This window comes from Ursus arctos, unplaced genomic scaffold (assembly GCF_023065955.2).
Source record: "Ursus arctos isolate Adak ecotype North America unplaced genomic scaffold, UrsArc2.0 scaffold_36, whole genome shotgun sequence".
In the NCBI taxonomy this organism is placed as follows: domain Eukaryota; kingdom Metazoa; phylum Chordata; class Mammalia; order Carnivora; family Ursidae; genus Ursus; species Ursus arctos.
In genome coordinates, this window is record NW_026623050.1 from 23,399,930 (window position 1) to 23,413,912 (window position 13,983).

The window sequence follows — 13,983 nt, forward strand, 5'->3', positions numbered from 1 at the left end:
GAGAGAAAAAGAAAAAAGAAACAAATTTCCAGTATGAGAAATGGAAGAGGTGGCATCATTACAAATCCCACAGATTGTAAAAGGGAACATAATGAATAATTTTCTGCCAATAAACGTGTTCACTTGGGTAAAATGGATAAATTCCTTGAAAGACAAGAAGTACAAAAAATGGCTCAAAAAGAAACAGGAAATCTTAATAGCTCCATGTCTATTTAGGAAATTAAATCTATAAATTTAACATCTCCCCAAAAGAAAATTCCATGCCCACATAGTTTCACTACCAGTAAACTCTATCCAGCATTTAAGGAAAAAATACCAATTTTATGCAAACTCTTTTAGAGAAAGACAAAGGAAGAAACATTTCTCTATCACATTTCGAAGCCAGCATTACCCTCATAAACAGTACAAGAAAACGACAGACTATTCTTTATGGAAACAATGCAAAAATTCTTACCACCACCACAACAAAAACAACAGAACAAAGGAAAAACCGTCAAACTTTCCAATTTCAAAACTGACTCTAAAGCAACAAAAATAAAGGTAGTGTGATACTGGCGTAAGGACAAAAGATCGATGTAAGAGAACTGAGAGTCAAGAAATGAAACCATGTGTCCATGGTGCACTGGTTTTTAACATGGGTGCCAAGACTATTCGATGGGAAAAGAACAGTCTTTTCAACAAATGGTGCTGGGAAAACTGATGATATACATGTAAAAAAATGAAATTTGAACTTTACCTTGTAACATATACAAAAATTAACCCAAAAGATCACACAGCTAAAATGTAAGAGCTAAGACTATAAAACTCTTAGGAGAAAACACAGTGGTAAATTTGCACGACTTCTGCTCTGGTAACAGATTCTTAGAAATGACATCAAGGACACAAGCAATAAGAAAAAAAAAATAGACTAAGTCAAAATTAAAAACTTTCGTGCTTCAAAGGGTACCGTAAGTTCAATGACAACCCAGAGAATGGGAGAAGATATTTGCAAGTCATATAGCGACAAGGGACGTCTACTTAGATAGAACAGTTAAAGAATTCTTACAACTCAATAACAAAAAGGCAAACAGCACAATTAAAAAAAAATGGGTAAAAGATCTGAACAGACATTTCTCCAACGAAGATGTACAAATGAACTATAAGCAAAGGAAAAGATGGTCAGTGTCATTAGTCATCAGGGAAACGCGCGTCAAAATCACAATGAGATCCCATTTCACACCCACGAGACTGGCTGGGGTCAGTCAGGTAAGTCAGCATTGGTGAGAAAGTGAAAATATCAGAACGCACACATGCTGTCAACGGAAATATAAAATGAAGGGCAAATGTGGAAAATAGTCTGGCAGTTCTTCAAGCAATTAAACATAGAGATGCATATGATCCAGCAATTCCATTCCCGGGGCATACCCAAGAGATGTGAAAACATATGCCCACGTAAAAACATGTACAGGAATGTTCATAACAGTATTACATTTAAAACCGAAAGGCAAACACAAACCAAATGTGCATCAACTGATGAATGGATAACAGAATAATATTAGATAGAAACAGAAATCATTAAACGATAGATCATTAATCCATAAAAAGAAATGAAGTACTGATAACATGCTATCACATGGATGAACCTTGAAAACATTATGCTAAGTGGAAAAAAGCCAGTCACAAAAGATAACATGATTTCACTTACATAAAATGCCCAGAATTACCAAATCTATTGAGACAGAAAATAAATCAGTGGATGCTTAGGATTGGGGGTGGGCCAAGGAAATGAGGAATGAGGAATGAGGAGGTGACAGATAAAGAGTACAGTGTTTCTGAGGTGATGGAAATGTTCTCAAATTCACTGTGGTGATCTGTGAGTGGACTAAAATCACTAGGTTGCACACTTTAAGTAGGAGAATCGGATGGTATAGGACTTTATCTCAATAAAGCAGTTGTGGAAAAAGTCCTTAAGGTTTTAGCAAACCAAACCCAGCTACATCAGTATCTGGAGAGAGAAAGAAATCATAGCGAAGTATGAATTTTCTCTACAATGCAAGGTTAATGTTTTAATATCAATGTACTTCATCTCTTAACGGAATGAAGGGGAAAACCCATACAATCATCTCAACAGACACAGAAAAAGCCTTTGACAAAATTCAATACCTATTTGTAATAAAAACTCCCAGTATATTAGGAATAGATGGTAACTTCCTCAACCTCGCAAAGGGTATAAATGAAAGGCTCATCAGTGACATCACACTTAATGGCAAAAAACTGAATGCTTGCCCCCTGAAATCGGGGACTATGCGAGAATATCGGCCCTCACTACTCGTATTCAACATTCTATTGGAGATACTAGCCAGTGCAGTGAAATTTACACAATGAAAATTTTAACACAAATTGCTAAATATTAAGGAAGACCTGTTAAATGAAGCACTACAGTAATTATGGACTGGAAGATTCAATACTGTTAATACGTCAGTTCTCTCCAAATTTAATCTACATAGTCAACATTTTCATTCAAAATCCCAGCATGCTTTATTCGTAGAAATTATCAAGCTGATTTTTTAAAAGGAGTGGGATTAGCCAAAATTTTGAAAAATGTAAATAACAACATTGGAAGAATTACATTATCTGATTTAGACCTAATAGACTAATATAAAAGACTTAATATACAGACAGTAATCAAGACATTGTGGTATTTGTGAAAGTGTAGACGTAGAGACCAATGGAACAGAATGAAATCCAAAAGTGGATTCACATGTATAGATGTTTTTTAAATAAAGGTGTTAAGGCGGCACCTGGGTGGCTCAGTGGGTTAAGTGCCTGACTCTAGACTTTGCTCAGGTCTTGAGTTCAAGCCCCGCTTCAGGCTCCAGGCTGGGTGTAGAGCCTACTTTAAAAAAAAAAAAAAAAAAGGAAAGAAAGAAAGAAAGAAAGAAAGAAAGAAAGAAAGAGAAAAGAAAAGAAAGAAGAAAGCAAAGGTGATTGAGGTAATTTCTAGGAAAACGCCTTTTCAACAAATTATACCGGAAAAACTAGATATCCATATAGAAAAAATATACTCAACCCTTAGTTAATGCCATACATAAGTCAACCTGAAATGGATTTTATCCAAATGTAAAAACTAAAACTTTATAAAAGGCCTAGAAGAAACACAGGAGAAAAAAATTGTGATCTTGGGGACAGGCAAAGATTTCTACCTAGAGCAAAAACATCCCTAAAGAAAGAAACTGATAAACTGAACTTTATCAAAACTAAAAACTAGTTTTCAAAAGATACCATTAAGAAAATGAAAAGGTAGGAGTGTCTGGGTGGCTCAGTCAGTTAAGCGTCTGCCTTCAGCTCAGGTCACGATCCTGGGGTCCTGGTATCCAGCCCCGTGTCTGGCTTGTTACTTAGTAGGGAGCCTGCTTCTCCCTCTCCCTCTGCCACGTGCCCTGCTTGTGCTCTTTCGCTCTCGCAAATAGATAAATCTTTAAAAAAACAAAACTATTTTTCAAAAGATACCATTATGAAAATGAAAAGGCAGGAGCTCCTGGGTGACTCAGTCGGTTAAACGTTCCCCTCTTGATTTTGGCTCAGGTCATGATCTGAGGGTCGTAGGAGAGAGCCCCATGTCAGGCTCTATGCTCAGAAGGGAGTCTGCTTGAGAGTCTCTCCTCTCCCTCCGCCCCTCCCCCCACTAGTGTGCTATCTCTCAAAAAAAAAATCTTAAAAAAAAAAAAGAAAATGAAACAGCAAACCACAGACTGGAAGAAAATATTCCCAAATATATCTGAAAAAGTATGTATTATGTATCCATAATACATAAAGAGATCTTGCAACTCCGTAAGACAAAAAGCACAATTAAAAATGGGTAAGTATTTGAAGAAACAATTCACAAAGACAGAGCAGTGGTCAATAAGTACATGAAAACACACTCAACATCGTAAGTCAGCAGGGAAATGTAAACTAATACAAGATAGTTCTGTACACCCATTAAAATGGCTGAAACTAAAAAGACTGACAATACCAAGTGTTGATGAGTCCATGGAGCAAGTTTTACCCTTTACATTGCTGATGCAAAATGGTACCACCACTTCAGAAAACTCTGTAGAGATTTCCTGTAACGTTACACACACCTTTATTATATATAGATCTATGCCCTACACTGGATGAAACGATTTGATGTTTTTTTTTTTTTTAAAGATTTTATTTATTTATTTGACAGAGATAGAGACAGCCAGCGAGAGAGGGAACACAAGCAGGGGGAGTGGGAGAGGAAGAAGCAGGCTCCCAGTGGAGGAGTCTGACGTGGGTCTCGATCCCAGAACGCCGGGATCACACCCTGAGTCGAAGGCAGACGCTTAACCGCTGTGCCACCCAGGCGCCCCTGATGTTCTTATAAATATCTGCCTATGTTTGAGTCTTGGTTCTACCACTTGTCATCTTTATTACTTTGGGCAAACTTCTTTAGTTTCCACACATAAACAATGGGAATAATAACAGTACCTATACCTTGAAAAAAAAAAAATTGGTACCTACACCTAAAACGTAACATTGTTATGGTAATTAATTAATGCATGTAAATTACCTAGTAACAATGCCTAGCACATATAAGTACTCAATAAACAGTAACCTCTGTGATGACTCCCTGAATCATACTCATTCATATTTAACATGCCGACACAGTAATCAGGTAATATAATTCCTTGGAGTTATTTGTTTTTAAAAATTATTTTGACTAATCTCACTCCTTTGCACTTCCATGTAAAGTTTAAAATTAGCTTAGTAATTTCTACAAAAAAAGTATGCTGGGATTTTGAATGAAAATACGTTGAACACATATAGAGTAAATATGGGGAGAACACACATATTAATTACCTTATTGTGTGAGAAACATTTTCTCTCTTTAATTTCCTGTGATTGAATGATCAGAGCTAGGTGTTTTTTTAGTGAGAGAAAGAGCGAGTGTGTGCACAAGCGGCGGGAGGGGCAGAGGGAGAGGGAGAGAAAGACTCCCCACTGAGCACAGAGGCCAATGTGGGGCTTGAACTCACGAGAGCCTGAAATCATGACCGGAGGCAAAATCAAGAGTCAGACCCTTAACCTGCTGAGCCACCCAGGCGCCCCCAAGAGCTGCCTGTACTTTGAGTTTTTATTATAACGGAAGTTGGACAGTAGGAATCATAAAGGTTGATAAATCTAGGGATAAATAAACTGGGGCCCATAAAGATTATATGCTTCAGCTAGGAGGGTCCGGACCAGACTCCGAGACATTCTCTTGATCTAGTGTCTCAACCTTGGGACCCCACTAAAACCCTTTTAAACCCTTCTCAGAGGGGACTCTCTAGTTAGCAGAATGAAAACAAAGCACTGTAATATATAATATTAAGATCTCACCACGTAACACAAGTTCCGAAAGTTGGTGCTCAAGTCCTCCTTTGCCCATTCCTGAATGGTTCAACTATATAAAGTTATTAATCACCAGTTAGCTAGAAAATTACATTAATCAGAGCATCTCATCCCCACTGGCAAAAGATGGGGTTTATAAGACTGAAATAACACGTGTTTGAGCAGTGACGAGGAAAAGTCTCCTGCCCATAAAATTACTGGCTGTTCTTCAAACAGCATTTGGCTTTACTTACTCTGGACTCTATCCGTGATTCTCAATGCCACCTGCTCGCAGGAATCATCTGGGGGACCTTTTGTGGAAAATATGCCTAGGCCCCACCCCGAACGTCTGGGGGTGGGGCCTGGGCTTGAGAACCACTGCCCTAGCTCACCCGAGGAGACCTCCAAGTTTGGCCGGCCGGCAGCTGCACCAGTGCATTTCTCTATTGAACCAGCAAGCTTTACAAACTGAAATCGTCAGTTGTGGGGTTAAGAAGGGCCAAAAATGTTATGAAACCCAGAGCAATACAGAAGCGCCAGTTCCCCAAAGGGCTCAAGACCAGGGTACTGTGGCTGCCCATGCCACTCAGAAGTCTGAGTCATCTCATGGGCCCGACCAGGGCCACCCGCGGACATTTACAAGAACTTCTACAAAGACTACTTCTCAAATCAAAAGGGGGCCTCAGGGCGATCCCTTATTCCCATCTTTCCCCTTAGATGAGTATCCAGACTGTTGAGTTACCCAGGAATCTAGACTACTTGGATTACTCATCACTGACTTACAGGAAGGAACAGGGCAGGCTTTAAGAAGCGGTATTCAGAATTTACCTCGAAGGGCTTTCCTAGAAAAGATGTCTTTAAAAAAAAAAAAAAAAGCTTAAGATTAGTGGTTAACTCACCGACACTTCACCATAGCGTGCAACCCAGCTACTGAGGTGAAAGATCAAAGTGAGATGTATTTCCAAGGAACAAAGACCAAAAAACTGCCTTCGCAGCTCTAAACCTAGTCACTTACTTTGGGGTAACTCCAGAAAGAGCTGGAAACAAAGACACATACACTTCCAGGCGTGGATTTTTATTTTCACAAAGAGACAACAATGCCTTCCCACATACAAGTATTTACAAAACCCAACTGATTCACCAAGCTAGAACCTGGTTTTTTTCCAGTTCTCAACATAGTTGGGAACATGGAAACATTAGTACCCACACAATTCCCAGAGATGGAATTTACCCACCAAACAGTGCAGATTACCTAAAAGTGCACTTACCTGCACAACTCAGTCTAAAAACCTCAGTGGTACAAAGCTCCTGGCCAAGGTTTCATTCATCTATGTGGTTTCACACCATGCAAACCCGAACAAGGGCGCTGCTACACTAACCTGAAAACCGGCTCTCGTTTTACAATTAAAAAGGTTCTCGACGCTTTAGCAACTATACAGAATATGAAGGTTTATTTCAAAAAAGAGTACATTTTTTTTTAAACCAGGATACACAGATGCACTTAATGTAACAGTACCTTCTGCAAAAATAGGTTACATAATACTCAGAAATGCAAGGAACAATCTTATTCTCTAAAAATTAGACGGCAGACTTCTTTTAAGCTTCGACAGCCTTCGAAATGGAGGCTGCGAACGCTTGGTGACAAGAAGTGACTCTAGAGCCTGACACCACAGAGCTAATGCTGCAAATGAAACGACTACCACACAGCTGCAAACTACTCTTTATATTCACACAGCGTTGAACAAAATGGTTTTGACTCCATCTTTTCAAATGTGTCTCGGTGCTGCAAGAAAAAATGTTGAAGGATACACAAAACTATTAAAAGTTACAACGGAACTATTTAAACATCTTCTCCAAAATTGAGAAAAGCAATCATGTTAAATTTTAAAAAAAGAGAAAAAAAGAAAAGTCTGACAGAACTCTCGAGCAAGTCAGAGGTCCTCTTCATAAGTAGTCAAGTAAAGTTTACAGGAGATTTCAATAAATTATCTTGAAACCATGGCAGAGAGCTAATTTTCAGAATCGTCGTGGAGGTCCACCCTTAAATGGCTTAAATCCGGAGCCACTTCCTCTTGGCATGGAATTGCCACTGATTTGTACAATTCTATTAATTGGGGATGCATTACTGAAAAAGGTTTAAAAGAAAAAATTGTCAAGAACAAGAGATTAAATTACAGCTAATACCTATTAAGTACTTATCGTTTACCAGGCACTGTTCTTTGTACTTTACCCATATTAGATAACTTACTCTTTTCAACAGCCCTGTGAGGTATGGACCATCACTAACCCTACTTTCCTGATGAAGAAACTGGCATCTGGAGGTTAAGTAACTTGCCCAAGATCACGGCTAATAACGGGTGGAACAAGGATCTGAACTTGGGCACTCTCACTTCAGAGCCTCTGCCTTGTAGTAAGCCCGTCAATGGGGAGAGCAGTGGCTCTCAGAGTGTGACCCCTACATCAGCAGCACCGGCATCAACGAGGAACCTGAACCTCTGAGCCAGAGGACATCGTCACAGAATTATTTTTGGATTTTTTTGGAGGATGGAGTGTTTTATATGTTTAATGGCAACATAGTTAGTGTAACGAGCGACACAGGAAAAAAGACCCAGCAAAACACCCTACAACCAATTTGGGAGATAAAAGCCCATGGTGAAACAGTTTAAGGAGAGTAAGATCACATGACGTAAAGGTTTGGATGCCTGGCTCAGGAAGGCGGGTTAGATCTGTGAGCAGAGAGGCGGCTCATGGCTTTGGAGCAAATAATGGTATAACAAAACAGTTCTAATACTTAAATTTATAAATAGCGTGAGTAACAGAGAAGATAAAAGACTAATCAGAGAAGCTGAAATGAGGAAGAAGGCATAGCTATTACAACTATTTTTTTTTTTAATGGAACCACATTTAGAAATAGTATGCTAGGAGTGGAGAAAGATAACAGGTGAGGCCCAGTCTGGGTGAACGAGACGCTCAGTGGTTCTGGCAAAGTAAAAGAAGCCGGAGGCGACACGTGGAGCACGAAGGGTTGAAACAGGAGAGCATGAGTTTGCCTGTGACCCTGAACCTATGGAGGCGGCAAAGCACTTACATAACGACGACACTATGGAGCTAAGTCTCGAGGGCTGAAGAAGCCGGCAAAGGAAATCTAAAGGGCAGAAAGAAAAGTCTGATGCCTTAGAAAACAGAGCTCTCCCCAGAAAAGCCACAGTGAGCAATAGTGCTTAACCACCAAGGAGACTGAGAGCTCAGAAAATAAAGGAATATAGATGTATCTAGAAAAAGGGCACTGGTAACCTCTGAAACCAAAGACCTAATGAGTGACGAGGCCGTGCAGCCACAGACAGAATAAACACTCACTCAAGCCTGACAGCAGAACTGACCACAGAACAGCAGTAAACTGGGTCAGTGAGCCCACCCCCTTTTCTAAGACAGGGGAATGGGGAAGACAGAAGGGCACGAAGAGAGGGAGAGACCACAGACTTGGCGGCTGAGGGGCCACAATGGATGTTAGTGCACAGAGAAGATAAAGCTCACCTCTGAGAAAATGAACACGCTTTGGGTTAGTTAAATGTCCAAAAGTTTTGCTAGAGCTACCGGAAAAGGGAGGGAGCAGAATGTACTTTCAGTCTCCTCTTCCTTTCTAGGACTTTTAGGAGTGACAGGTAGTGAACAAGATGACAGCTCCAATGTCAAGTTAGTGTTCTTTATTTACTGGATTCTGACATACACACATACCTGTATCTCAATCCATATGGCTGAATGCCAATCAATGAACTTACAATGAGGAATATAAACCAACAAAAATTACCATCCGCGGCCCTGCACATAATCTCCAGGAGATCTGGAGTTAGTATGGGGAAATGTACAGGCAGACCTAGGGCTGTTACCAGCTGCGATTCAATCTCTCAAACTATATTGCCCTTTCAGGAAAGGATAAAGGTTTGGATGTATGCTGGCAGAAAAGTCTTAACTGAGTACTTACCTGGTGTGTTGGGTTATCATGCCTGCTCCTGTCCGGCTATCTCCCATTCGCCTTGCATCATGATATCCGGGCCCTTGAGAAGGGGGACCATGCCACTCTTTCCTTGGTCCACTTGTGTCCCGTCCGTGGCGTTCAACCACATGTCGTTCTTCAGGGTAGTGCTACGGAATCACATATTAAAAGAAAAGTCACAACACCTGCAGCCTCATGCCGATTCACTTTCGCTGGTGTGCGCTTAATGTCAGGATCAAATCAACAAGGTGTTTGAAAAGAAAAGAGGGTGAATAATACCAGAGCACATGCAAAGAGTTTCCATCTATTTCGTATTGAGAAGCTGCTCAGGCTTCAGGGTAGGGTATGGGGGCAATGTAATTTCAATTTCCATACCTTTCAGCATGCAAGTACTTTTTGACCCTTGAGTATTTCTAGATCTATATATGATGACTGGATCGATAGATATGTAAGAAGGCACAGTGAGGGGTCAAAACAGACAAAATCAGGGTGGGGTGTATGATCAACATGCCAACAGCACAGAGACACGGGAGCCGTCGTCCTATTTCACACGGTACTCATTACAGCATGACTCTTAGAAGGTCTTACATACACGACAATGAAAAACAGAGTAATGAACATAAGGAAACAAAAGCCATAGAACTAAGGATCCAAGGAAAGCACTCAGAAGTGATGATACTTAGTCCACAGAAAACAAAGCTGATGGTACTCTACAGAGAGATAATACTGGCAAAACAACTTCTATTAGGAAAAACAGCATTGTCAAGGGAGGCACAGGATGATCTCCTCGGGATACCTCTTCTAAATGGATATCAGAATGCAGGGGCCAGTCTATGAGACTGCCTTAAGGTTTACTCTAACTAAGGCAGAATGTCTGGATTACAAATCCGGTCTTACAAGTTCTGTCCAGGGTAAGGAGCCCAATGAACTAACTGATCCAGTGAACATTTCTACTTACTAGAAACATGAAAGATTACAAAGCGCCATCAGGCCCAAATCTGTTTCATGAATGCTCTGGATGAAATGGAAATGTATAGGGGTATTAGCTAGAATGCCAAGGGATTAAAAAACATTTTCCAGTAAAAAATATTGCTACAAAACCTAATAGGTATTCAAACACAAGACAAAACATTAGAGTATAACCAGGTTGGATGATGGACACACCCACACAAACACATTTCAGAATTCTTTTTTGTATGTAATTTAAGAAGATACTCTGTTTGTGCTAATGTCAATGAATATGCCAGTATTTCATCAATAGAATGCTTTCAGATTAGGTAAAAAAGGTTTTGGCTCATCTGAGTTGCTAAGAGATGAAGATACTTCCCTCCAGCCAGGTTCATTAACTTACGAAATATTCAAGTCAATAAAGTGTCACAAGAATAAAAAGCAATTAAGAAATATGAAATATTCCACTCACCTACATTTAGAATTAAAAGAACAAAAAAGGGATAAAAAGAGCTACTTACTGAACTAGGAGAGTATTTAAAAAAAGAAAAAGAAAAAGTGAAAGAGAAACACAAGAAAAGGCCAAAGATTTCCCAGCTAATCTAAAAGTCTCAATTTCTTAAAGAGAAATAAAATCTTCATCACTAGGAGGGCTCATCTAGAAAATTTAACAATGCTCAAATTTCAGCAGGAATTTTAATAAAAAGGCTTAAGAATTTCAGGGCTAGCATCCTACTTCTTTGGACTATTAATGTTCAATTGTTGACAGTAAAATATGAAAAATATTAAGATCTTTTGTAAGAACCTCATCTCCCAATCATTCTACTGTAATTAAGGCCACATCAAAATGGTAAATCTTCTGAATTTACTCCTGAAGAGGTGACAATACATCCTCAAGCATTTACCTGTGTTCCACTCCCTCGGTCCGTGATCACGCCTCTGTCTCCCTCTCTGTTTCCGTAGCCAGAAGCATTACTGCGACTGCCAGGGGGAGCCCCTCTCACACTGTGTCCTGATACTTCCCTCCCAGATCGTTCTGGCCTTTCAACTCTGTTAAACAAAACAAAGACAGCTACAATCAAAACTCTATTACACCTTTTTTTTTTAATAGAACCCAAATTCGTTCTACACCATGGGCTGGGCACTGGCAACTACCCAGATACCTTGTTTCCCGTTTGTCGGTGGACATGCCACCGTCACTCTTCCAGGTGGTCGGTCTGGATGGATTGGGCCCTGCTTCTCGAGGATGTCTGGGGTGAGTGATGTCAGGCCTGTCATGGATGATCACCGTTCTCCTCTCGTCTCGCTCTCCCCGGACTTCTCGCCTGTCTGTTTCTCTAAGTTCATTTCTTGGTGGTGGAGGCTCATTTCTTCTGGAATCACTGAAATTTTTGGGATACCTTTCAAAACCTGGATCTTCTCTCCGTGCAGTAGGACGTGTTTTTTTCCCTTCACTTTGACCAACAAAGCGTTCTCGCCTATTGATTATCCAAAACAAAGAACACAGGTCCTGAGATGTACTTACTTGGCCTTAGTCTTAATTTTACTTGCATTAACTTAAAAAAAAAAATCACAGCTTCTTTAAAAATTAATTTCAGGCAAAGCCACCAAAAAAAGGCCACAACTGTTGATTATAATAACTTGTATCCTAAATGTCTGGCACGGAGATTGTTGTTGTTTAGCATCTGGGAGGAGCTACCATCACTCAAGTGACTACTGAAGGCTGTTCTAGCGCTCTCAACAGTTGCGGCACATCCAAAGCTAACGGTATTCCCGCCTAGTTTTAAACGAGGTTAAGAAGGTAAAGCCAATCTACTTAACCTTGTTAGGGTGGCCTATTAAACTAATTTTTTTCAAAGTTTATTTATTTAAGCAATCTCTATACCCAACGTGGGGCACAGACTCATGACCCCGAAATTAAGAGTCACATGCTCTACCAACTGAGCCAGCCAGGTGCCCCAAACTAATTCTGAATACTGAATCACATTTACATTAATAAAAACAAAAGCCAAACATAGGATTTGTTCTGAACAGTCAGATCTGACCTGCAGTACTTAAGATTTTTAACAGACAACCCATGTTATCATTAGTAAGGCTCATGTACCAAATACGACAACTTTCTTTTTTATCTTTTTTTTTTTTTTTAAAGATTTCATTTATTTGAGAGAGCGAGCGAGCAAGAGAGAGCATGAGCTGGGGGAGAGCGAAATGGAGAGGGAGAAACAGACTCCCCGCAGAACAGAGAGCCCAACGTGGGGCTCCATCCCAGGACCCTGGGATCGGGACCTGAGCTGAAGGCAGACGCTCTACCGACTGAGCCACCCAGGCGCCCCCCAAATACAACAACTTTCAAGGTATCTGTCTACCTTTCAAAAGATGAAGACTGTACTGCTGAACTCTCAGGAAACCTGCCCCTCTCTCGGTGGTCAAAGTCATTAAATCTGTTTTGCTGGCGAGAATAGTCAGATCCATGGCTGAATCGTGCATCTGTATCTAGAGACAACTTTTTATTCTCGCTCCAGTAAGGATCATCTCGCCTTGAAGAGAAATATTTGCTCATTTATATAAATTAGTTTTATAATAATCCGACGACACTTACTTGGAGTCATACATACCACATGCTATGAACTGTGGATACAGAGGGCTAATAAACTCAAGACATAAAACCTTCTGTTACAAGAACAAGCTAGCAAAGAATTATCAGACTGCATAAAGTCATATAACGTTAGAGGAATTTCACAGAAGAGAAAATAGTTGAAAAATGGTCTGTTTTAAAATTCGTAAATGGGAAAGACAGATACCATTTTATAATAAAATTCTAACCAACGGTACACAACTTCTTCAGTCACACTTAACTTCGGAAAGGTTAGATAGGTAAGTCCCAAGCACAATTCATTCATTCCACATATTTCTCAACACAATCAACTAAATCTCACAGAACTTATATTAAGAAAATTAAGTGATTGCATCTGGAAATCTATGAAGCAGCATGAACACAAACACGCAATGCAATCTTTCCAAGTTTGTAACTTCCAAGTTTATCTGCACTACCCTGTAAGAATTTTCAAAATGGGTCTGAGTTTGAGGACCACCACTGAAGCCTGCTATGCTGCTGTATTTCCAGTCGTAATGGAAAACATCTGGCAACAGGAAGGGAGAGGGACACAGAGCAGACTCTTCCTACTTGACAATGCACTGGATCCACTCCCATCCTGCAATCATTCCCATCCCTACTCTCATGACCTCTTATTCCCGCGACGGCTGCCTGTACTTGCTCACGCTCCAGGCTGTCTTAGTTTGAAAGCAGCAAGACAGCAAGTGTTAACTGTTAAAGAAGAAAGCAGGCAACTACCTATGATCTACATCACGTGGGCGTTTCAAAGAATTCCTTTTCTCTTGTTCGTAACGAAGCTGCTGTTGTTGCCTTCTCAGCTCCTCTCGTTCTCGAGCAATACGTTCGGCTTCCTTACGACGCTCCTTCAGACAACACAGAAGGAAGAACCGACCAATGCAAAATGAAAACATAGGTAAGTACATACGCAACGGTGTCTTCATCCTGTCATTAAGAAAAACCATAGGCAAGCACCGGGCAAAACACATACCTGGGACAAATACATAAACAAAACTGACTTCGGAAATCAGTAATCTAGGCTATGGCTATTGTTCTGCAACATGACAGTAACAGA

The 13,983-nt window shown here is 40.2% G+C and overlaps 1 protein-coding gene across 3 annotated transcripts in view; it reads right to left on the reverse strand.

Moving 5' to 3' along the window:
* Positions 1-6,414: 6,414 nt before the first annotated feature.
* The window catches only part of SLTM (SAFB like transcription modulator), a 42,564-nt gene continuing 34,995 nt past the window's right edge, over positions 6,415-13,983 (reverse strand). For 2 of the 3 annotated variants that reach the window (XM_026518585.4, XM_026518584.4), the window contains exons 16-21: positions 13,650-13,774; positions 12,664-12,834; positions 11,461-11,775; positions 11,203-11,347; positions 9,338-9,498; positions 6,415-7,480 (exon numbers count right to left, since the gene is read on the reverse strand). In XM_026518585.4, the coding sequence (XP_026374370.1) occupies positions 7,372-7,480; positions 9,338-9,498; positions 11,203-11,347; positions 11,461-11,775; positions 12,664-12,834; positions 13,650-13,774 (1,026 nt within the window). In that variant the 3' untranslated portion in view covers positions 6,415-7,371. The remainder of the gene's footprint in view (positions 7,481-9,337; positions 9,499-11,202; positions 11,348-11,460; positions 11,776-12,663; positions 12,835-13,649; positions 13,775-13,983) is intronic. The other variant, XM_026518586.4, reaches the window with a different exon arrangement.